At 55.7% G+C, this 20,500-nt stretch overlaps 3 protein-coding genes across 8 annotated transcripts; 2 read left to right on the top strand and 1 right to left on the bottom strand.

Annotated features, from left to right (window-relative positions):
* Window positions 1-659: 659 nt before the first annotated feature.
* On the bottom strand, window positions 660-5,135 carry S100a1 (S100 calcium binding protein A1). 2 transcript variants are annotated; one of them, XM_004871434.4, is made up of 3 exons: window positions 4,928-5,135; window positions 3,085-3,246; window positions 660-947 (listed from the first exon to the last, which is right to left on the bottom strand). In XM_004871434.4, the coding sequence occupies exons 2-3, from the start codon at window positions 3,223-3,225 to the stop codon at window positions 804-806; spliced, it is 285 nt and encodes a 94-aa protein (XP_004871491.1). In that variant the 5' UTR covers window positions 3,226-3,246; window positions 4,928-5,135; the 3' UTR covers window positions 660-803. The 2 variants fall into 2 exon arrangements, with proteins under 2 accessions (XP_004871491.1, XP_004871492.1); XM_004871435.4 differs by having other exon boundaries at window positions 3,085-3,242; window positions 4,928-5,123.
* On the top strand, window positions 794-15,757 carry S100a13 (S100 calcium binding protein A13). Of its 4 annotated transcripts, none has more exons than XM_004871431.4 (3): window positions 794-979; window positions 6,911-7,103; window positions 15,550-15,757. In XM_004871431.4, the coding sequence occupies exons 2-3, from the start codon at window positions 6,951-6,953 to the stop codon at window positions 15,691-15,693; spliced, it is 297 nt and encodes a 98-aa protein (XP_004871488.1). In that variant the 5' UTR covers window positions 794-979; window positions 6,911-6,950; the 3' UTR covers window positions 15,694-15,757. The 4 variants fall into 4 exon arrangements, with proteins under 4 accessions (XP_004871488.1, XP_087059661.1, XP_004871489.1 ...); XM_087203535.1 differs by lacking the exon at window positions 794-979 and adding an exon at window positions 3,913-4,144; XM_004871432.4 differs by lacking the exon at window positions 794-979 and adding an exon at window positions 6,027-6,220.
* Window positions 15,758-17,625: 1,868 nt separating this feature from the next.
* On the top strand, window positions 17,626-20,143 carry S100a14 (S100 calcium binding protein A14). 2 transcript variants are annotated; one of them, XM_087203533.1, is made up of 5 exons: window positions 17,626-17,661; window positions 17,854-18,021; window positions 18,542-18,647; window positions 19,048-19,194; window positions 19,379-20,143. In XM_087203533.1, exons 2-5 carry the CDS (start codon window positions 17,960-17,962, stop codon window positions 19,514-19,516), a joined length of 453 nt encoding a protein of 150 aa, XP_087059659.1. In that variant the 5' UTR covers window positions 17,626-17,661; window positions 17,854-17,959; the 3' UTR covers window positions 19,517-20,143. The 2 variants fall into 2 exon arrangements, with proteins under 2 accessions (XP_087059659.1, XP_004871493.1); XM_004871436.4 differs by lacking the exons at window positions 17,626-17,661; window positions 17,854-18,021 and adding an exon at window positions 18,056-18,215.
* Window positions 20,144-20,500: the final 357 nt, after the last annotated feature.

Genomic DNA, 20,500 nt, shown 5'->3' with positions numbered 1-20,500 from the left:
CAGAGTGAAAACAGTGTTCGTGTTCCCTCGGCTACCATGAAAGAAACCTTTACGCAAGGCTCGCCTCGCCCTCCCCAGTCGCCGCGCTAGTGGTCGTGCGCGGGTGAGCTGAGGCGCGCGGTAGCGGCCCCGACGGGTCCCGCACCGACCAAGGCCCCCGACCCACCTTGGCCTGGGCACGCCTGGTCCCTTCCGCCCGCCGCCCGGAGCGGTGGGGACCCCGGCGCGTGCATCGGGGTGGCCCTGCAATCCTCCTCGCCTACCCAGGGGAGGGCGCGTCCTGTCTGCACGCCCCTGCACCCCACTTCCCACACGATGTCTGGCACATGCAGGACCGCAGTAAGCACCGGTCGAGGTTGAAAGCAGTCTTTCTTCCGGTGTTAGAGCTGAGCAGCTGAGGTCCCTTCCATTTCTTTCTTTCTCTTTGGCACAGAGCTGGAACTCAGCACCTTGCGCTTGCCAGCGAGGCGCGCGCCACTGAGCTACACTCGCGGGCCACGTCTTTTCAGTTTCTAGCTGGACCCTTAGAGCCCACGTTTCCGACTTTGCACATTCTCCCAAGTAGGAAGGTGCAGTCACGTGGACTCTCTCCGAATAGGAGTAGAGTGCGCAGCCGGCGCTTCTCCACCCACTCCCGATCCACGAGACAAACACCCGTGGCCGGCGACAGCAGCCTTTAATGAAGATGAGCAGCGCTGCACTGCTGCTCCTGAGCCTTGGTGTGTGTGGAGGGGCAGCCAGAAGTGGAGGTGTGGGGAGTCACAGCTGGGGCTCAGGGCACGGCGCTGCCTGGGGCTGCCTGCTCAGCTGTTCTCCCAGAAGAAGTTGCTACAGGCCACGGTGAGAGCAGCCACCAGCACCACGTACTCCTGGAAGTCGACCTCTCCGTCTCCATTCTCGTCTAGCTCCTTCATCACCTTGTCCACGGCATCTGCATCCTTCTGGGCCTGTGAGCACAGGGAGGACAGGGAGAGGAGGGGTAAGAGGAGGTGCCCGGACCGGGCCAGCAGGAGGGGTGGTTGGGGAGAGCGGAGACGGGAGCAGGAAGAGGAGTGGCGTCCATTCTTCAGTGTCCTTCCAAACGCCCTGGGCTTGCTGCATACAGAGCAGACTCCCTAACCTGGCAGAGCTAATACCGTCAGTCACCAGAGGTCAGCGGTGGTGAACCTATGGCACGGCACACGTGCTTCAGCAGGCAGTTTGTATCATTGAAAGGTTCACCATCATGGCCCTAGGTTGATTGTCTATAGTGCCAAGTACTGCACTAGGAGCCTTATTTATGGGTGCTATCTTTTGTTTTTCTTTGAATTACTGGAGACTGAACGTAGGGGTTTCACACTGGGCTGTATCCCCAGCCGTGTGTGTGTGTGTGTGTGTGTGTGTGTGTGTGTGCGCGCGCGCGCGGTACCGGAATAGAACCACTGAGCGGAGCTACACCCGCAGCTGTTTTTTGAGACAGTCTTGTTTTATAATTCAAGCTGGCCTTGAACTCGTGGTCATAGACAAGACTGGCCTTGAATTCCTGGCAATCCTCCTGCCTCAGTCTTCTGAGTGATAGGATAACAGGTGTGTGCCACCACAGTTGATTAGCTTTTTTTTTTTTTGTACCAGGGATCTAACTCGGGCCCTTGTGCTTTCGCAGCAGGCGGTGAAACCACTGAGCTAAATCCCCGGCTAGCTTTTTTTTTTTGAGACAGGCTCTAACTATATAGTTCAGGCTGACCTTGAGAACTGATTTTTTTTTTTTTTTTTTTGTTCCGGGGATTGAACTCAGGACCTTGTGCTTGCAAGGCAGGTATGGCGCCACTGAGCTACATCCCTGGCCTGGACCTTGAATTCACTATGTATCCCAGGCTGGGAACGAACTTGGGGCAATTCCGACTCATCTTCCTTCCCAGAGTGCTAGGATTACAGGTATGCACCACCCACCCTGGCTATTGTCCAATTTAACACGAGCATGGTTTAGCTGGGTAGGTGTGGTGACATATGCTTATAATCCAAGCCACTTGGGAGATGAAGCAGGAGAATTGCAAGTTTGAGGCCAACCTGTGTAATTTAGTGAGACTTTATCTCCAAAAGGGCTGGGGGTCCAGGCATGGTGGCGCACACCTGTAATCCCAGCATTTGGGAGGCTGAGTCAGGAGGATTGCCTCCAGTTCAAGGATAGCCTAGACCAGATAGTGAGTTTAAGGCCAGCCAGAACTACATAATGAAACCCTGTTTCAAAAAACCAAACCAAGGGGCCAAGGATTTAGCACAGCTGCAGTGTGCCTGCCTCACAAGTTCGAGGTCCTAAGTTTGATCCTCAGTACCAGAAAAAAACAAAAAACCCCAAAGCCAAACCAAAAAAGAAAAGAAAAGAAAAGAAAAGGGCTGGAGCTGGATGTGGCTCAGTGGTGTAGCCCTTGGGTAGTATGTGTGAAGCCCTAGCTGGGCTCAAAAGCCAGCACCAAAGTGGGGAAAAGCATGGAACTGTTTTTACTGTTTCCACTCTAGAGAAGAACCCAGTCAGTGGTTCTGGTTAAACACATGCGCCCAAGGTCACACAGCTGGAAAGTAGCAGGGCCAGAATCTGAATGCAGGGCAGTGAAACTGTAAAGCTTATCCCAAGGCTTCTCCTTTCCATGGCCCCTCTTAGCATTTGTAGCCTGTTTCTCTGCGTCCTCCTGTCAGATGGAACTACTGGGCTCCACATTCTTCCTTATTCTCAGAGACGGCTCCTAAATGCCCTCGCTGGCCTCACGTCTTCAGTGGGCGCATGTGCCCCAGTGCCGCCTTTGCAGAGAAGCCCCTCACCTCCTCAGATCCCCAGTCTCCCCTGGCCTTTCTGCACCTCTGGGAAGGCTCTGTGTGCTGCCTGGACTCACGGTTTTCTTCCAAGCGCCAGGCTTTTCCTGCTAGACTGAGAGCCTCACTACTGAGGAGGCTCGGCTGGGGATCAGTAAACGAGGGCATCTTGACCTCACCTGGGCAGGGCAGAGGGTCTGGGAGAGGAGGGCAGTGGCTGGGCTGAGCTGGGGGTGGGTGGGAGGTGGCAGAAAGGCGCCCACCCACCCACCCACCCTGTGCCCCGTGGGTGCTCACGTCCAGGAAGCCAGAGAGCTCAGTTTGCAGCAGCTCCTTCAGCTCCTTCTTGCTCAGCTTGTACTTGTCCCCCTCCTTGCTGGAGTGGGTGTGGAACACGTTGATGAGGGTCTCCATCGCAGTCTCCAGCTCAGAGCCCATTGGGGCAGCGCACCGACCTGCCTGACCATGGAAGTGAGCTGGGGACCAGGCGCAGGGGATCTGGGGTCTGGGTCAGGGGCTCCCTCAGGCTTGGCAGTGCACATAGCTGCAAGATGCCAGCCCCACTGCAGTTTGTCCTTCACTGAGATTTTGCAGTGCGGGAAGCTCCAGCACACCTAAGCCAGGCATGCGCCCTGTGCCCTCAGCCCGCGCCCAGCCACGGGAAGTCAGGGTTGGCATGGGGAGCGAGTGACCTGAGCCAGCTGGCTCCAGGGCCTGCAGTGGACTCTGCAGTGGCTCCGCTGGCAGAGCCTGGGAGGGTGGGCACAGGACCAGCATGGTTTCTCCTGGCTCTATTTTTACCCTGGACCTTGCAGGCCTAGCACAGCCAAGCTGTTCTGCTGGGCGTAGTGGGCCAGGTCTCTACAGCCTTGACTCTGCTGCCCACCCCAGTGCAGAGTTAGTGTCCTCAGGGAGCCTGATAGAGGGGTGGCAGCCCGAATGGGGGACTGTGGCTTCTGGGGAGGTGAGCCCCACTGTCCTTGAGTTTCCTGTCAGCAACCTGGGGCCTTGTTAGGGCCTATAAGTCCCTTCTGTCCTCTGCATGTCACTGTGACTTGGGTGGGGCGTGCCTCTCATTGCTTTCAGTTTGTTTCCTCTTCTTGGCAAAATTATCCCCTCCATCAGGTGGGTGGGAGGGAGCAAGAGAGGAACGTCTGCACTCTGCCCCTGGAGCGGGAGAGGAGACCTGCAGGCCTTGGGGTGCAGCAGGAGCAGGGGCGGGGCTGGTATGTGTGGAGGACATAAAGGGCTGAGTCCCTGGGGTCCTTTGAGTTCGGGGGACTGGGAGCAAGCAGAGAATGGAGGGGCCTGCTGACAAGAGGAACCTGCAAACCGGGGGCTCGGTCCTTCGGCCCTGGTCAGTCAGGCCCTCCCCAGCCCCCGGGGCAGCTTTGGTGACTCAGATCAGGTGGCCCCATCCTTCCCCAGGCCTGGGGGTGGGGCTGGGCAGTGAGCCCCGATCGGATGACATCCCCACTCTTCAGAGGGGCTCTTGTGAGTGTCACCTGAACCCTGGACTGGAGAAGCCCTTGTCAGAGTCATGGGAGGCGAAACCCAAGCTGAGCTGATGGAGGGGATAAGGGTACTCCAGGGAGGGGTGCTGGGCTCAGGTACCAGACCCAGCCAGGAAGGGACCTGGAATTGGCCCAGCGCCCTCAGCGGCCTGGGACTGAGCAGGGAGTTCTGAGGGAAGAAGCTGGGGCAGGAGGCGTGGGCTGGGGTCTGGGCAGAGAGTGGGGAGTCCCTGGGCCCCTTCCCGACAGCCGTGGCCCAGGCCCTGCCAGCACCCCACGCCTCCTGGGGACCTGGCTCTTGCCAAGGATGAGCTGCAGCAGAGACTGAGGTTCTGCAGTCTTATTCGTACCCCACAGGAAGCAAGGCCAGCACTGAGGCCCCTCAACCTCAGAGGCCCAGGGGCTGCAGGCCCTGAGGGGAGGCCTCGTGCTGGGAGCCAGGTGGCAGGCTCCCCACTGACCGCCCAGCGAGCTCCCGGCCCCTCTGCCCTTGGCTTGGCCCCCCTCGGACCTCCCACGCTGTCTGCACGGCCCCCGGTGCCTGGGCCTTTGGGGTCCCGCCTGGCCCTTCTTCACAAGCTCAGCAGGCTGGGGGCCTAGCCCAGGTGGGGCTGCATAGTACTCACGGTTGGTCTGGGCCTAGGAGGGAGCAGGTTCTGGGTGGATGTGGAGACATGCACACGCACACTCGTGTGGCTGCGAGCTATGTGAGGGCACCTGTCTGTGGCGGCCTTTCCCCTGCCTGCCCCAGCTCCACCCCTTCCTCCACAGGCAGAGGGGCCGGGGCCAGGAGTGTCAGAGGCGCCTGCTGTGTCCTGGGCTGGAACGGGCTGCCCAGTGTCCTCCCGCCCCGCTGGCACTGCAGATGGGAGGGAGGAGGCGACGGAGTCCGGGAGGGCCAGCGATGGCTTATCCTGCCCTGCTCTGCAAATCCCCGAGGACTGGCTGAGGGGCTGAGCCCGGGAGTCTTCCTGAGGGACTCTGTCTAAGACTTCTGTGCTGGCTTCGGCCTGGACCCGTTTGTGGGCCCCCCGCCTTGGGGCTGGGTCCCCAGAGGGGTCTTGGTCTGTGAGGTCTGCCCAAGAGTGTGTGCTTTTCAGATTAAGTTCCCGCAGTTGCTTTTCTTTTTTGGTCCTAGAGTTGAACCCAGGATTTCAGCACTGAGTTATGCCCCATGCCCTGTGTGTGTGTGTGGAAGCAAGGATGGAACTCAGGGCCTTGCGCTGTCAAGCTACACTCCTGACCCCTACCCCATGCCCTTTTGAATTTTGAGACAGGGTCTCCCTGGGTCACTTAAATTTCCCAGGCTGGGGCTTGAACTTGGACTTTTCCTGCCTTAGGCTCACCAGAGAGCTGGAATTTCAGGCATGTGACACTCTGCTGGTTACCCTTAGTTGCTTTTTTATTTTATTTTTGGTACCAGGGATCGAACTCAGGTACTTGAGCTTGAGGGGCAGATGGCGGAACCACTGAGCTAAATCCCCAGCCCTGGTTGCTTTTTTAAAATTAGCAATTGTGCCAGGCAGAGCGGCGAGTGCCTGTAATCCCAGCCCTTGGGAGGCTGAGGCAGGACTCCAGCCTGGACTACATAGTGAGTTTAAGGCCGCCTGAACTACAGAACAAGACCTTGTCTCAAAAAAAAAAAATTAGCAGTTGTCTCCCATCCCGTTCCAGTCCCCGGTCCCGTCCCCACAGACACGCCATGTAATGAGGCAGCTGCTCCCAGTGCAGTGCTGGGAGCCACAAGCCTCCGGGTGGACCGGAGCTGCGACTCCTCCTAATCAGCTGGAAACTTGATGATAGCCCGGGGCGGGGAGTGGCTTTCTCCTTCCTGCTGCCGCTGCCTGAGGCTCCGGAGGCGCAGCGCTTATAAGCCTCAGCCTAGAGGTTGCTGCTCTCCGCCCCATCTCCTCGCCTTGGTGAGTTGACCCTGGAGGGAGTCTGGGGATCCTTTTCGGCACCCCAGCCCCGCCAGCTGGCTCCAAGAGGGAGTCAGGAAGTGGCTTTGGGAGAGCAGGCGGCAGTGTGTGCTGGGAGCGTGGACGTGTGTACGGAAGTAAGGCGTGGTGGGCTCCCCCAGGCTTCCTGGTGCTCCTGGGGGCTGCGAGCACCCCACCACGCCCTCTGTGCCTCGGGGGTCAGAGCGGCCCCCAGTGAGTTACTCGGGGACACGAGCGTGGGGCGGTCTGCGGGGTCGGGGGTGAGTGCCGAGAAGAGGGTCTGCCGGATGCTTCGGCCAGCGTGTGGGCAGCACACCACGGCCAGGCCGGGACCCAGGGCCAGTGTGGACATGCTTTGGAGACTGGAGACAGGCAACCTCCTGACCTTCGTGGCTGGGAGGGAAAACAAGAAGGGCTCTTGGGACAGACCCTCCAGGGGGCTCCAGACAGCGGCCTTATACGAGGGGCTCTGAAAAGGACCCCCAGACAAAAGAGGTTTCTGCAGCTGAACCTGAACTGAAGCACCGTGACTGCTCCTCTCCCCGAACCCTGCCCAGTCCCCTCCCTCTTGCAGCAGTGTCCCCTCCAGCCAGAAGCCTGAGGCAGCACCAAGACCTTCCTGCACTGGGGGCTTCTGACCCCCCGATATCTTCCTTCCCTGCCCTGCAGGTCAGCCCTGTGAGGACAGCAGCTCCAGCCCAGGACCCTAATGGCAGCTGAGCCCCTGACTGAACTGGAGGCTGCCATCGAGACAGTGGTCACCACTTTCTTCACCTTTGCAGGGCAGGAAGGCAGCAAGGGCAGCCTGAGCATCAGTGAGTTCCGGGAGCTGGTAACTCAGCAGTTGCCTCACCTGCTCAAGGTCGGTGGCATCTCCGGGACTGTTGGTGTGGAAGGCGTGTGGCCACAGGAAAGCCTGCGAGTGAGCGGGGCAGGTGGCGCTGGGTTTTCCTGCCTCGACTGGGTGTGTGTGCATGTGTGTGACTCGGGGAAGGACGCTGTGCGTGTTCGGTGGGAGTGTGATTGGGTGCTGTGCGCCCCTCAGATGGTGCTGTCGGGTTCTCGTGTCCGCCTGAGCCTCCTGGTTTCATTTCCCCGACACCATCCTCGACCCAGAGCTGCATTCCAGGAGATCCCACAGACCATGGGTAGAGCTAGAAGGAGGCTGCCCAAAAGCAGACATAGCCCAGCACATAGATGGAAACAGGCCATGTGGTGGGAAGGGGCTTTCCGAACTCCTGCAGCCCTAGACTCAGTGTACGGCATGTAGTGAGCACGTGACTCCTGCTGCTGGCTGGGGCCCCAGATGGCATAGCTGGCAGGGGTGTTCCCTCTCACCTGCTCTCCAGAGTGCGTGGGATTTTGATTTCATTGCTCTAGGTTTGCAGGCTGTTAGCTTCTTTCAGATCCTTTCTGGAAGCTCACAGGCACATAACAGTGTGTGAACTTACAGCCTTTCATCTGCAAAATCCCCTGTAGCTGACTTCTCAGACTCATCCTTTTACCCTCTTACTGGGAATTGCAGAGTTCCCCCTGAAGACACGACCGTCCTAGTAGCCTGGTCAAGCAGTGACTGGTTTGCTTTCCAAATTCAGCACCTCTGGAAGCTCAGGAAGGGAGCTGCGCCTTCGGGTTTCTGACGGGTTTCTGACGCTCTTCACTTCTAACGATCTGTCCGCTGTCCTGTTCGTGGTTTGCTCCCAACATGACCAGCTTCTGAAGTCGCCATGGCAAGCCTCCCTTTGTCTGAGCGCCTCCATCGCTCCCAGCTCTGGCCTCAACCTCGCTCCTTCCCTCCAGCATTTCTCTGACTCCCTAGGACCTCAGTCTCTCCACCCTTCACCTTTTCACCTTCTTCCCCACTCCTCATCTCATTTCTCTTCCTCCTCAGTCATATCTAAGACTCATTCTCCTCGTTGCCTCAGTGCCCTTGATTCTGTGACCTTGTCTGGTCGTCTGGCAGAATCCCAACCTTGGTGAGATCCGGCACTTCATCTACTCTAACTTCCTGGCTAAATCTACCATCTGTACCTCATCTTGGACAACTGCGGCCGGGGGAGGAAAATTCACAGCCATGTTGACTTCAACCTACAAGACATGATCAAAATGTATGATGAATGTTTAAAACAATTTGTTATAACAATTTTAAATATTATTTAAAACAATTTGAAAGACACTTTGCCACCAGTCCCCCTCAAAACCCACATCTTCCTTCAGATATGCTTAGAGCATCGTGTTTGCCACTTTCTGAAGCAACCGTGGAAATCCTCTTTTGGGATTCTTCGCAAGGTGTGAGTGCTGCTGCTGAGTGCCATCCGATGGAAAGGCAAACTTGTAAAAATGTGACTCTGTGTCCTCATCCACCCTACTCACTGGATCTGACACTGTGCGACTTCTGGTTCTTCCTCAAAGTCAAAATGACCTTGAAAGGTAAACGCTTTGAATCAATTCAGGACATCAAGGCAGCCACGGCAATGCAACTAGTGACATTCATGGAGGAGGACTTCCAGGACTGCTTCAGAGAGTGGCAAGAATGATGGGAGAAACGCGTTTGAAGGCAGGGTGTATTTTGAGTGGAATGGATGGCAATGTGTCTTTCATTATAATGCATTTATTTATTTATTTATTTACTAGGTGGTGTTGGTTTTTTTTTTTTTTTTTGCACTACCGGGCATTGAACTCAGGACCTTGTGCTTTCAAGGTGGCACCACTGAGCCAAATCCCCAGCCCTCATCGTAATAACTTAAAAAAAAATTTATCTGGGGATTAACTTCAGCGGCGGCATAGAGCCTGCCTGGCAAGATTGAGGTCCTGAGTTCAATCCCCTGTACGGGGGAAAAAAAAAAAAAATTTAAACATTCATCATGTTTTTTCAACCACACCTTGTATAACCATAGCTGGATATGGTGGTGCACTCCCAGTGCTGGGTGTGATTCCAGCACTCCAGGAGGCTGAGGCAGGAGGATCCTCAATTCGATCTGGTCCTGGGAAACTTAGCTGTCTAGTGGACCCTGTCTCAAATTAAGAAATAAAAAAAGGGCTAGCGGCATAGCGTGATGTGAAGGCGCAGGTTCAATTCCCAGAACTGGAAAAAAATCCACAACCCCAGTCGTCAAGGGGATCCTTGGCCATGCCTGGCAATTCTACCATATTTCCCCAGTCAATTTATTTACCAGCTCCTTAAGATGATTGTTCCACACCTTTTTGTTATTCCTCAAACTGTACTGCCATTTCCACTTTCTCCCTCTCATGAGAAATTTTCTGACCGAGAAATTAAGAGCAGTCAGTAAATGTACATGAGCTCCCTGCCCCACATCTGCACCTGGATCACACAGGCCCGGATTTCTTCCTGTCCCACACATGAGCTGTCTCTGCTTCCATGGGTGCCCCGGGTCCCAGGCTTTCACCTCCTTAGAAGGCTTTCCTCTTGCAAGGGTTCCTTCTCTCTCTTGCATCGTCAAAACCTCTGTGCCTCTGCCATGGGGGATGGAACCCAGGGCCTCTGCACTGAGCTGTATCCCCCCCCATTTTTTATTTGAGGCAGGGTCTTGCTGAGTCTCTAAATTGTCCAGGTGGGACTTGAATTTTTGATCCTCCTGTCTAAGAGCTGAGATTATAGTTGTGAACCACCACACTGGTGATCCCAGGGCTTGGGTGGCTGAGGCAGGAGGGTCATGAGTTTGAGGCCAGCCTGGGCTACGTAGTACGACCCTATCTGAAAAAACACAGTCCATTTCCTTCTCTCCTGGAACAGCAGTATCAGATTACAAATACACCGTCATGTTACGGGCCAGCTGGTGGGTTCTGCTCTCAACCCAGAGAGAGTTATGAGGCACAGTCAAGAGAGAGTTAAGCAGAAGCATTTATTGGAGTGCAAAAGCAGAAAGCTCCCAATACCAGGAGACCAGAGCGGGTTGCCATGGGGACTCTGTGTAGGAGTTTTATACTCAGAGAGGACTGCAGCTCAGACTGCTCTGGGACAAGCTGAGGGCAACCTAAGGGGCTCCAAGCAGGAAAGCACCAGGAATTGTAACTTCTCTAATTGGCAGCGAAAGCAGAACGAACAGTAGAGGCCTGGTGGGGCTGGGTCTCCAGGCGGGTGGGCACCTCGAAGGGTAAAAGACAAAGACAAGTTTCCAGATAAAGGGGGCTGGGGGGTCAGTGCCTCAGGTGGGCAAAGAGAGACTTCCCGAGCCTGCCACTGTTTATTGAGTCCACACAGGCAACCGGAGGGGTGGGGGTGACTCGGAACAGCAGAGGCTGGGAAAGGAACAAAGCCTTCCTGTGAGAGCGGAGTGTAAGTGAGTAGGGAGCCTGAGCCTCCCCAGACTGGGACTGCAACTTCTACCGCACTGTTTGAAGAGCCAGGGCCTCAGGATTGAGATGTTATCTTCCCTGTGAGCCTCAGGGCTTCCGGGTCTTCCTGTGGCCGTGACCGGTGACCCGGAGCAAGGGGAGTCTGCATACCAGCCGGCCGCAGGGCTGAGTACTCGAGGGCCTGGAGCTCCCCAGCCTCAGTTTGCAGACTCTGGCAGTGCTAGCTCTCACCTGTTCTTTATCGCATTCCTGGATGGGAGATCTAGCTGGTTTAACGTGGGGCCCTGCTGGGCCTGGTCCTTTGTCTGCCCTCAGTCCCAAGCTCCCTCTTACTGGTTCCTTCCCTGGGCATCCCAACTCCCTCCGGCTTGGCTCTCCCTGCCTGCTGACCTCCCTCTCACAGTTCTAGAGAAATAAATCGAGATGAGGGCCCAGCAGGGCTGGCTCCTATGAGGGCCTCTTGAGGGCTGCAGATGCTGCTTTCAGGTCATGTCCTCTTGGGGGAAAGAACTAAATGCCCTCTGGGTTCTCTGTTAGAAGGGCAGACTGTGTTCACAGGGCCTCTGCCCTCAGACCCAAGGCATCCCCTGCAGGCCCTCAGATTTCAGGGCTAGGGTTTCAGCATGAATTTCAGGAGAGCGAATATTCAGTGCCTGTGAATGAGAGTAAACTTGTGAAAAAAGAATGAAAAAGATGTGAGTAAATGAGCGAACACATCTTGCACATCGTTCTGCAGATAGCCTTGCCTCTGAACAGGGCAGTGTGGGAGTTGGAGATAGGGTCTCGTTATGTGTCTAGGCTGGCCTTGAACCTGAGGTCCTCTTCCTCAGCCTCCCGCGTGCTAGGCTCATTGGTGTGTTCCACCATGCCTGGCTCTACAGATAGAGGCTGGACTGGGCAACTTAGTAGGACCCTGCCTCAAAATACAATTTATTAAAGAGTGAGTATGTGGTAGAGCACTTGCCAGGTATACACAAGGCCCAAGCAAAAACCCATACAGGTTATTTTCCCATTAAAAAAATTATGCCTGGGTCTGGTAGTGCAGGTCTGTAATTCCTGTGCTCCGGGAGGCTGAGGCAGGAGACTCGCAGCTTGTGAGCCTTCTGTCTAAGAGTGCTGAGAGTATAGGTGTGAGCCACCACACCCAGCAAGATTTCCTTCTCTTGCCAGGTATAGTGGTCACACCTGTGATCCCAGCACTCGGGAGACTGAGGCAGGAGGGTCATGAATTTAAGGCCAGCCTGGTCTACACAGTATGACCCTATTTCAAGAGACAAGGACAGCTTGGGGAACTTAGTGACCATGTCTCAAAATAAAAAATGTTTAAAAGGGCTGGGGCTGTAGCTCTGTGAAGGCCCTGAGTTCAAGGCATTGTATTCCATTTTATAGTTTAACACAGATTTATTTATGTAGTTAGTCAATCCTCCATCGATGGACATGTTTCTTGTGTTCTTTTTTTTTTTTTTTCTCCGCACTGGGGATCGAACCCAGGACCTTGTGATTGCCAGACAGGCGTGTCACCACTGAGCTACATCCCCGGCCTCTTGTGTTTTTTGTCTGAGTCAGGGTCTCACCATGTAGCCCAGGCGGGCCTCGAACTTGTGGTATTCTACCTCAGTCTCCTGAGCACCACGCCCTGCAGTGAATGTCCTTGTGTGTGACTTTGCATGCTTGAGAGAAAGTATCTATGTAAGGTCACAGGGCATGCTTTTTTTTTGGCTTGATTTAAATTTTTGTGGATATAACCAATTTTTTATTATTTTATTTTATTTTTTTTGGTACTGGGGATCGAACTCGGGACCTTGCGCTTGCGAGGCAGGCGGCGGCACCACAATATAACCAATTTGCCACCCAGCAAGGTTGGGCCAGGTGACCTGGGCCTCAGAGTGCATGAACATGTCTGTATTCCTCCACAGTGGGCATCGTCATGCCCTTCCTTTCTGTTCATGGAGCAGTAAGAATGGCATCTTTTCCCACTTGCACTTCTTTAACCCCGACTAGAGTGGAGCATTGAATGTATTTTGGTGGATGCGCACACGCTTCTGCAGTGAGCTGCTTATCTCTTTATCAAAGAGTTCATTATAGTTCTTTGTAGAAAAAAGAATCAGCCTGTTGTTTATTTGTTATTATTTGCTGCAAATATTTTTCCCTAATCTGTCCTGTGTCCTTTGAGTTATGTTTTTGGTATTTGGACCATACAGAATCCAAAAACTTTCATGGAGTCCAATCGCCTGATTCCCCGACTCCCTTCCGTGTTTTGTCTTCTCCCTTTCCTTCTCCCTTCCTCTTATTACTTAGAAATATCTTCCCCACTTTAACATATTTTTAAAAACTCACATTTTTAATTAATGTTTTCCTATTGTGAAATCCCAGCTTTATTTACTCGATTTCTGTGTGTTTATTGAATCTGTATTCCGTTTCCTTCATCTATTTATTATTTATCTAGTGACAAGCTGGCTTAATTACTCTAGGTTTTTTTGGGGGGGGATACTGGGGTTTGAACCCAGGGCTCTCACAGTTTTATTTTTAAAAAATATTTATTATTTATGTATTTATTTATTTATTTGGTACCAGGGATCAAACTCAGGACCACGTGTTTGCCAGGCAGGCGCCGTGCTGCTGAGCTAACCACGGCCCCTTTGAGATGTGAAGCTGTGAAGCACTCAACCTTGTGCTCCCTCACTGCGCTGCTGCTGTGTTTTCTCCACCAGTGTTCATTGAAGCTTACTTGGGCTGTGCTGGTGCCGCCCTAGACTTGGCTTACGGTGCTGAGCAGGCTGCCACTCGGCCAGGTTACCTCCTCGGCACCAGGAGTCAGCAGTGCCCTGGGAGCCTTTTCTGCCAGCCAAGTATGAGGCTCACAGGGAGTAAAACATGTGATGTGCTCAGCATAAAGCCTGAAACTGTGCAATTAGGCCTGGTGGCACTAGCCATCCTAGCCTCCTGCCAGCAGTGCCTGGGGCACTTACAGAAGTGTGACTGGCTTTAAGAGTTTTAGCTAGCGGCCCTTCTGCAGACCAGCTGTGTGCCTCTGAAGCACCCGGAGTCTTCTTGGCCTTCACGCAAAGGTTGACGCCAGTGCTGGGCACTGAGTGCGCCTGAGGCCTGGTCTGACGCTGCCTCGTTCAGACGGCGGCCTGTGATTGCGACTGTCTCTTGCGCACCCTGCCCCTTTGGAAGTGTCCGGGGATTGAACCCAGACAGGCCCTTACCACTGAGCTACAGCCCTACCTTGTTTTTTAGTACTGGAGATGGAGATCGAACTCAACCTTGTGCTTGCCAGGCAGGCGCGGTGCTGCTGAGCTACATCCTTGGCTTTTCCCCAGGCCGACCTCAGACTTGGGATCCTTCTGCCTCAGCCTCCCCAGCAGCTGGGATTCCAGGTGTGCACCACCACACCCAGCTTGGCAAGTCTTTTTGTTCTTTGGTTTCACAGCCCAGCCCGCCGTGAGCCACTTTGTCAGGGTCGCCATCCCCTCGGCCACCAGGCAGTGACCTTGCTGGCGCTGGAGAGGACATTAGGGTCACGCAGAAGAGCCGCTGCGTCCGTCAGCCTGGAGCCTGCCCACAAAGGCTGCCGGCGGGTGCACCTGGGGCCAGTCCTGCGGCAGCGCAGCCGAGCTGGGCAGCCCTTTTGGTTTTTAAATTAGTGCATGATTGCCATCCATAGCGCTCATTCATCATAAGGAATTTCTGCCTTCTTTCCCCCACTCTTCTCCTCTCCCTTCAACCCTCCTTTTCCTCCCTATTTACAGAGCTTTGTTTCCATTTTTCCCCTTCCGTTCTTTTTGTGGTTGTTGTTATTTTGTTTTATTTTTTGAGACAGGGTCTCGCTATTTAGGCCAGGCTGGCCTCGAACTTGCTGCGATCCTCCTGCCCCCTCCTGCCTCGGCTCGGAGTGCTGGGACTACAGACCCGCACCACCACGCCCCGCTCTGAATTCTTTATATGTTCTAGATATTAGTCCTTTGAGGAATAGCTGCTAAAGAATTTTCCCATTCTGTGGGTTGTCTCTTCACTCTGCTGGTGGCTTCTTTTGCAGTGTAAAAGCTGTTAAATTTGATGTGATCCTAGTTGTTCGTTCTTTGTAATATTTCCTATGTGATTGTGGTTTTGCTCATGAAGTCTTTGCCTACACCTGTGTCTTCAAGAGTCTCACCTGTTCTATCTTCCAGCAGATTAAGAGTTTCTGTTCTTATGCTTAGATCTTTGATCCATTTCAACTTTAGTTTAGTGCCTGGTGAGAGACATGGGCCTAGGTTCAGTCTTTGGCACGAGAAAGCCCGTTTCCCAGCACCATTTGGTGAAGAGGCGCTTTCTTCCTGCCAGGGTGTCTGGGACCCGCTCTTATCTGCAGGCCAGGACAGACCGTGCGTCTTCTAGCTCTGCGTCTAGTGATTCATATTTGTGGTTCATGACTGGCCTTGTGGGAGTCTTTATACCCTGGCAAAAGCCTCGAGTCAGGCCTTCCTGCCTCCCTGTGAGTGCCCTTTGGCGTCAGGACCCTGGGCAGGGCCGTCCTGGGACTGCAGTCTCCTCTTCAGTAAGGGCCAGTGTGAGTGGTGTCTGAGGGAAGGCCCGGAAAAGGCAGCAGGAGATTCTTCCTTCTCCCTCTGTCTTGAGCCCTCCCTGGCTTTTTTTCTTTCCTTTTTGGCACTACTAGGGATTGAACCCAGGGCCTCTGCACTGAGCATCCCCAGTCCTTTAAAATTTTTTGTTTTAAGGGCCAGGGCAGTAGCTCAGTGGCATAGCACCTGTCTGGGAAGCATGAGGTCCTGAGTTCGATTTCTGGTACCAAACAGGTTCTGTTGCTGTTTTGAGATAGGCCTTGCTGAGCAAGTTGCCCAGGCTGGGTGGACTTGACATGCTTCTGCCTCAGCCTCTGTGAGTGCTCTGGCCGCAGGTGCGGCCTCTGTGCTGGGCTGGCAGGCCCCAGTTCTGACCCTCTCCCCGCCCTTCCCTCCTCCCTCCCCACCTTCCTGTCTCCTCAGGATGTGGGCCCCCTGGATGAGAAGATGAAGGGCCTGGACGAGAATCAGGACTCGGAGCTCAAGTTCAATGAGTACTGGCGGCTGATTGGAGAGCTGGCCAGGGAAGTCAGGAAGGAGAAGCTGCTGGGGACCCAGAAGAAGTGAAGCCTGCTGGCTGGGCAGGGCCGGGCCAGCCCCCAGCCCCCAATAAAGCTCCTCCTTGCAACAAGTGTTTCCTTCTCATCTCATTCACATTCCACTCTGATTGCTTCTCTTCAGACTAGGGGTGGCTCTGCACTGACCTGAGAAGGAGCCTGAACATTATGAGCTCCTCAAAGACAGGGAACGATATTTATCTTCAAGTATTTTGCATTGTCTGGCCGCAGGTCTTGTACTGAGTAGGTACTCAATAAATAAATGGTTGATGAATGAATATACAAAAGATAAAGGAATCTAGGGCAGGTTAGGTGGCTTCTATTTCACCAGGTGCCTCCTGTGGCTGCCAGCATGGTTCTGGCTCCAGCTTCCGCATTTTATTCCTGGTGTTGTCCCTTATGACAGTGATAGCATGTAACGTGTATCATGGGCTTATCAAGCACAGGCTAAACATGTTACCTGAATTCAGCTGGGTGTGGTGTTGCACTCATGTCATCCCAGGATTTAGGAGGCTGAGGCAGGAGGATGTCTACCAGTTTTAGGCCAGCTTGGGCTATATTGGGAGACCTTGTCTCTAAAAAGTAAAAAAAAATACCCAACAACAAAATCCCCGAAAACCAAAAACCCCCAAAACATGTTACCTGCATGACCTTAGTTAACCCTCACAGCCTTGAATGGTAGGTGGTTTTCTATAGTTCATCTTTTCTACTGGGGATTGATCCTAGGGCATTCTCACTGAGCTCCAGCCCCACCCCTTTTACTTTTTTTATACTGAAGTAGGGCCTCCCTAACTCATTAAATTGCCCAAGTTGGATTTGAACTTGCAGTCTTTCTGCCTCAGCCTCCCAGAGTGCTGAGATTACAGGCCTGTGCCACCATCCCTGGCTCTGGTAGGTAGTTTGTTTTTCTTTTTGTTGTTTTTTGAGACAAGATCTCACTATGCAATACAGGCTGGCCTTGAACTCACAGATCCATACTGCCTCAGGCTCCCAAATGCTGGGATTACAGGTGTGCCCCACCACACTTGGCTCAGGCAGGTAGTACTTTTAAAACCTACACTGCAGGTGAGGAAACATTTTTAAATAGGTTAAGCCACGAAGACAAGAATAACTGGAACTGGGTTGAAATTCCGAGCCACTGACTCAGCAGGCCTCCAGGGACACCTGGGGACTGGGACCCTCTCCTGTACTCCCCAGCAGGGTTGAAGTAGAGGAGGAGGTGGTGGCCAGGGATTGGCACTGCTGCCCTCGGTTTCCTTGCTGGCTCCAGGGCATGCTGTTTGCAGGACCCGGCACCAGAGAACAGGGGCGGGGAGCAGGGGCAGCAGGGCCGCCATCCGTGCCTGCGTCCTTGTGGGCAGCTGAGAGTCCAGAGGAGCTCTGGGCTGAGACAGGCCTGGATCGCACACTTGAAACGGTCCTTAACGGAGCTGTACCACCCATGGAGGGCCCCAGCTGGGAGCTATTGTGGCAGACATTCCAGAGGGGCTTCTGGGGAGAGGGGTTGGTCCCAGTGGCAGATGAGTGAGACACTCCAGCCAGAGACTTCGGCCAAGCTGGTCTCTGAGAAACCCTCAGGTGGAAACACCCTTGGGGTTCCCCGAGTGAAGCCCTGTACAGAACTCTCAGAATGAGACCCTCGTGCTCGGGGCCTCAGTAAGTGGAGCCCCAAAGCACAGGGGAGCCCTGGCTGTGGGGCACAGGCTCCGATCTCAGAGTTCAGGAGAGGTGCCTAGGAGCTTAGCTGGGCCCCGTCCATGCCCTGACCCAAGCTGGGTCCCCCTGAGCCCAGCAGGTGAGGAGGCCTCTGGGGTTAGGCTCTGTCCGGGGAAGCACCGTCCTGGGGCCCCAGGGTGACGTCCTGGGTGCTGGACTGGAGGGTGGGTGTTGCAAGCTGCTGCAGGGTTAGGAAGATGTGGCACTTGCTGGAGGCAGGCACTTGCAGCCCGACCAGTTTGGAGAGGCTGTCAGCCACCAGGTAACTCAGCTGCGCCTTGGGGCCCCCTCCCCGTTCATCTGCCTGCCGTGGGGATTGGGAAAGGCCCTGGGGTCTGGGTGGGCTTGAGCGTCCCCACTCCAATGGGCCCTGGCTGGAGGAGAGAGGGGAAGGAGTGGGAGAGGCGTACAGAGGCTGCAGTGGACCCCTAAGTCTGTTGGCCTCTTCTGCCAGGCAGCACCTGCTTCTCCTGCCCGGTTCCGGGACCCTCTCTGCTTCACTACAGAATCTCTAAGCCACCGCTCCCGCAGCCTCCGTCCCTTCGGTCCTGTGACTCCACATGCTGATCTGGGGCCGGGCCACCCCAGTCCCACGCTCCGTGACTCCTTCCTCCTGGCACGGGTAGGACAGGCTCTGAGCTCTGCTGGCAGAGGGTGGGGCGCACGCAGCTGGCTCTCAGCCCGGGCAGGCGCAGCGCAGTGGGGCAGTGGCTGGGGGGTGAGGCCCAGCCCCTCCCGCCTCCCCCTTCCCCCCAGTATATGAGCCAAGCCCAGGTGCGCTGGCTCCTCCTGTCCAGTCTCAGTGGCTGCCAGCAGGTAAGGCGACCCAGGGCTTTTCACCCGCGGGCACCCCTGTCCAGGGGGCCTGTGCCTGTGCTGCCTGTCTCCTAGGGCAGGGCTGGGGCCCGGGCCCTGGAGCTCGGGGTGCAGGCATCCTGGCACCTCTGGGCGGTGGGGGAGGTGCGGCTGAAGTGAGGCCAAGCGATTCCTTCCTCCTGGTCTGCTTGGGGCTGAGGCCTTAGTCCTGGGGCCTGGGGAGGAACTGGGGCTGTGTGGAGTTGGCTCTCACACCTTGGGGGGCCAGAGGGGGCCACTGAGAAAGGAGGCGCGCTCTGCTCAGCCCAGCTGCCCCTCCTTGGCAGATCATGTGTCATCAGCTCCTCCGGGGCAGGCTGTAGCACGACGACGTTCTCACCGAGGACCAAGTGCCTGGGCGCCATGGGACAGTGCCGGTCTGCCAATGCCGAGGTGGGCCATGCACGCCTCCCCTCTGTCCCGGGAGCCTGTGACCCCAGGATTTTGCCCCTCACTTTGGCCTTGCCCCGTACACAGACCTCACCAGTGAGGCCCAAGTCCTCTCCCTGACCCAGCCGGGGAGGTGGTGTGTGTGGAGTCCTGGGAAGAGACTGTCTGGCTGGACTGTCCGGCCTATGGCTGGTGGCGGGGGCTCGTCCAGTCTGTGGCTCGGGACAGGGGCCGCTATGGCCTGCAGGCTGGGGCAGGGGTAAGGGAGAGGGGCTGGGTTCTGGGCTTTGGGCCCTGGAGTGGGCAGGGGCGGCTGCCTTCCGCTCTGCCAAGGGTCCCAGGAAAGCAGTGTGTCTGCCGTGGGTGGGTGGAGTGCCCCTGATGTGCTGTCTCCTGCCCTCAGGATGCCCAGGAGTTCAGTGATGTGGAGCGGGCCATCGAGACCCTCATCAAGAACTTCCACCAGTACTCGGTGGAGGGTGGGAAGGAGACGCTGAGCCCATCTGAGCTCCGGGACCTGGTCACTCAGCAGCTGCCCCACCTCATGCCGGTACTCAGCGGACCCCACCCCACACACCCTGACCACCAAGACCCGCCCACGCTGGGGCCTAGCCCTTCCCCCGGCCAGCGCCAGGCAGCTCAGGCCCTGCCACCTGCTCCCGGGCAGGGTGGGGTGGGAAGATCTGAAGGTGCCACCTTGCTGAGCTGAGCGACGATGTCTTCTCTCCCTTCAGAGCAATTGTGGGTTGGAAGAGAAAATTGGCAACCTGGGCAACTGTAATGGCTCTAAACTGGAGTTCGGGAGCTTCTGGGAGCTGATCGGAGAAGCAGCCAGGGGCTTGAAGCTGGATGGTCCTGTTCCAGGGAGTTGAAGACACTCCTGGGATTCTTGGGGAGATGTGGGGAGAGGGCACCTTAGAGACTGTGGGCTTGGAAATAAAACTTCGCTCCAGCGCTATCCCTGTTCCCCAGCCTGCACCTCCTTGTCCTTGCAAGGTTCAGGTTCATAACCGCTACCCCCAGGGCTGGTGCACCCTGTCCTGGGGGCTCCACGGAGCTCATGGGTCTAGGCGTGCGCCCACCACCGGACGCTCAGGGGCAGGTTGGGGCCTGGGAGGGTACAGAGGGGTAGGGGTGTAAGGGCCAAGTGATTTGGTGGTAGGGCAGGGCAGAGCGGAGCGGGGCTGGGCAGTAATCAGAGGATTGGGCTGGGAATACTGGGTACTGAGAAGGGTCCCGGAGAAGCTGCCCCTCGGGGTCTCCTCTCCACACTAAACTGTAGCTGTCTGTCCCGTGCTATCCCTTCCTGCACCCAGCCCTGCCCTGCCCCCCTTCCTGGACTCGGTGCAGGGCTAGGGCAGCTGAGAAGGGGAGCGGGGTCAGAGGAGGGGCTGAGAAGGTGTGCTTCTGGGGTGAGAGGACCACCTGGTGCTTGGGCATTTACAGAATGATGATTGTTTTGTATCATTTGATTAATAAAAAAATGAAAAAAAGTCAAAGATGCCGTCTTGATGGGATTCCCTCTCCTGAGCGTCGCGGGTGAACGGCTATCGGGCTCTGTCTCACTAAGGGCCCTGAGTGGTCCGCCCTGGAAGTGGCTGAGAGCTCGCTTTCTCCATGGATTTGGGTTAAGGGTTGTAGCAGGCCCAAAGGGTAGAAGAGCTGAGGGCTAGTGTGCGTGCAGATGGACGTGCAGCCTGACAGGAGGTGGGGGTGTGCGTGCCTGTGTGTCAGTGTGTGTGCGCGCGCGTGCATCTTCTTCCACCTGGGGAAAGGACGAGAGGCCGGATGTCCTGGGGCCTGGGGGGCTGCTGACCAGGGAAACGTGGGCAGAGGAGCGGGCTCACTGGCTTCGC

Source organism: Heterocephalus glaber, unplaced genomic scaffold (assembly GCF_053883595.1).
Source record: "Heterocephalus glaber isolate CG9 unplaced genomic scaffold, H.glaber_assembly_v1.0 deba00001795, whole genome shotgun sequence".
Classification (NCBI taxonomy): Eukaryota; Metazoa; Chordata; class Mammalia; order Rodentia; family Bathyergidae; genus Heterocephalus; species Heterocephalus glaber.
This window is presented reverse-complemented; position numbering and strand designations above follow the sequence as displayed.

Excerpts from the sequence above, each read along its gene's own strand:
- S100a1 (XM_004871434.4), bottom strand. The coding sequence starts at position 3,225 with ATGGGCTCTGAGCTGGAGACTGCGATGGAGACCCTCATCAACGTGTTC. Across the intron at positions 948-3,084 it reads AGCTCTCTGGCTTCCTGGAC|GCCCAGAAGGATGCAGATGC; the intron begins GTGAGCACCCAC and ends CTGTGCTCACAG.
- S100a13 (XM_004871431.4), top strand. The coding sequence starts at position 6,951 with ATGGCAGCTGAGCCCCTGACTGAACTGGAGGCTGCCATCGAGACAGTG. Across the intron at positions 7,104-15,549 it reads AGTTGCCTCACCTGCTCAAG|GATGTGGGCCCCCTGGATGA; the intron begins GTCGGTGGCATC and ends CTGTCTCCTCAG.
- S100a14 (XM_087203533.1), top strand. The coding sequence starts at position 17,960 with ATGCTGATCTGGGGCCGGGCCACCCCAGTCCCACGCTCCGTGACTCCT. Across the intron at positions 18,022-18,541 it reads ACTCCTTCCTCCTGGCACGG|ATCATGTGTCATCAGCTCCT; the intron begins GTAGGACAGGCT and ends CCTCCTTGGCAG. Across the intron at positions 19,195-19,378 it reads AGCTGCCCCACCTCATGCCG|AGCAATTGTGGGTTGGAAGA; the intron begins GTACTCAGCGGA and ends CTCTCCCTTCAG.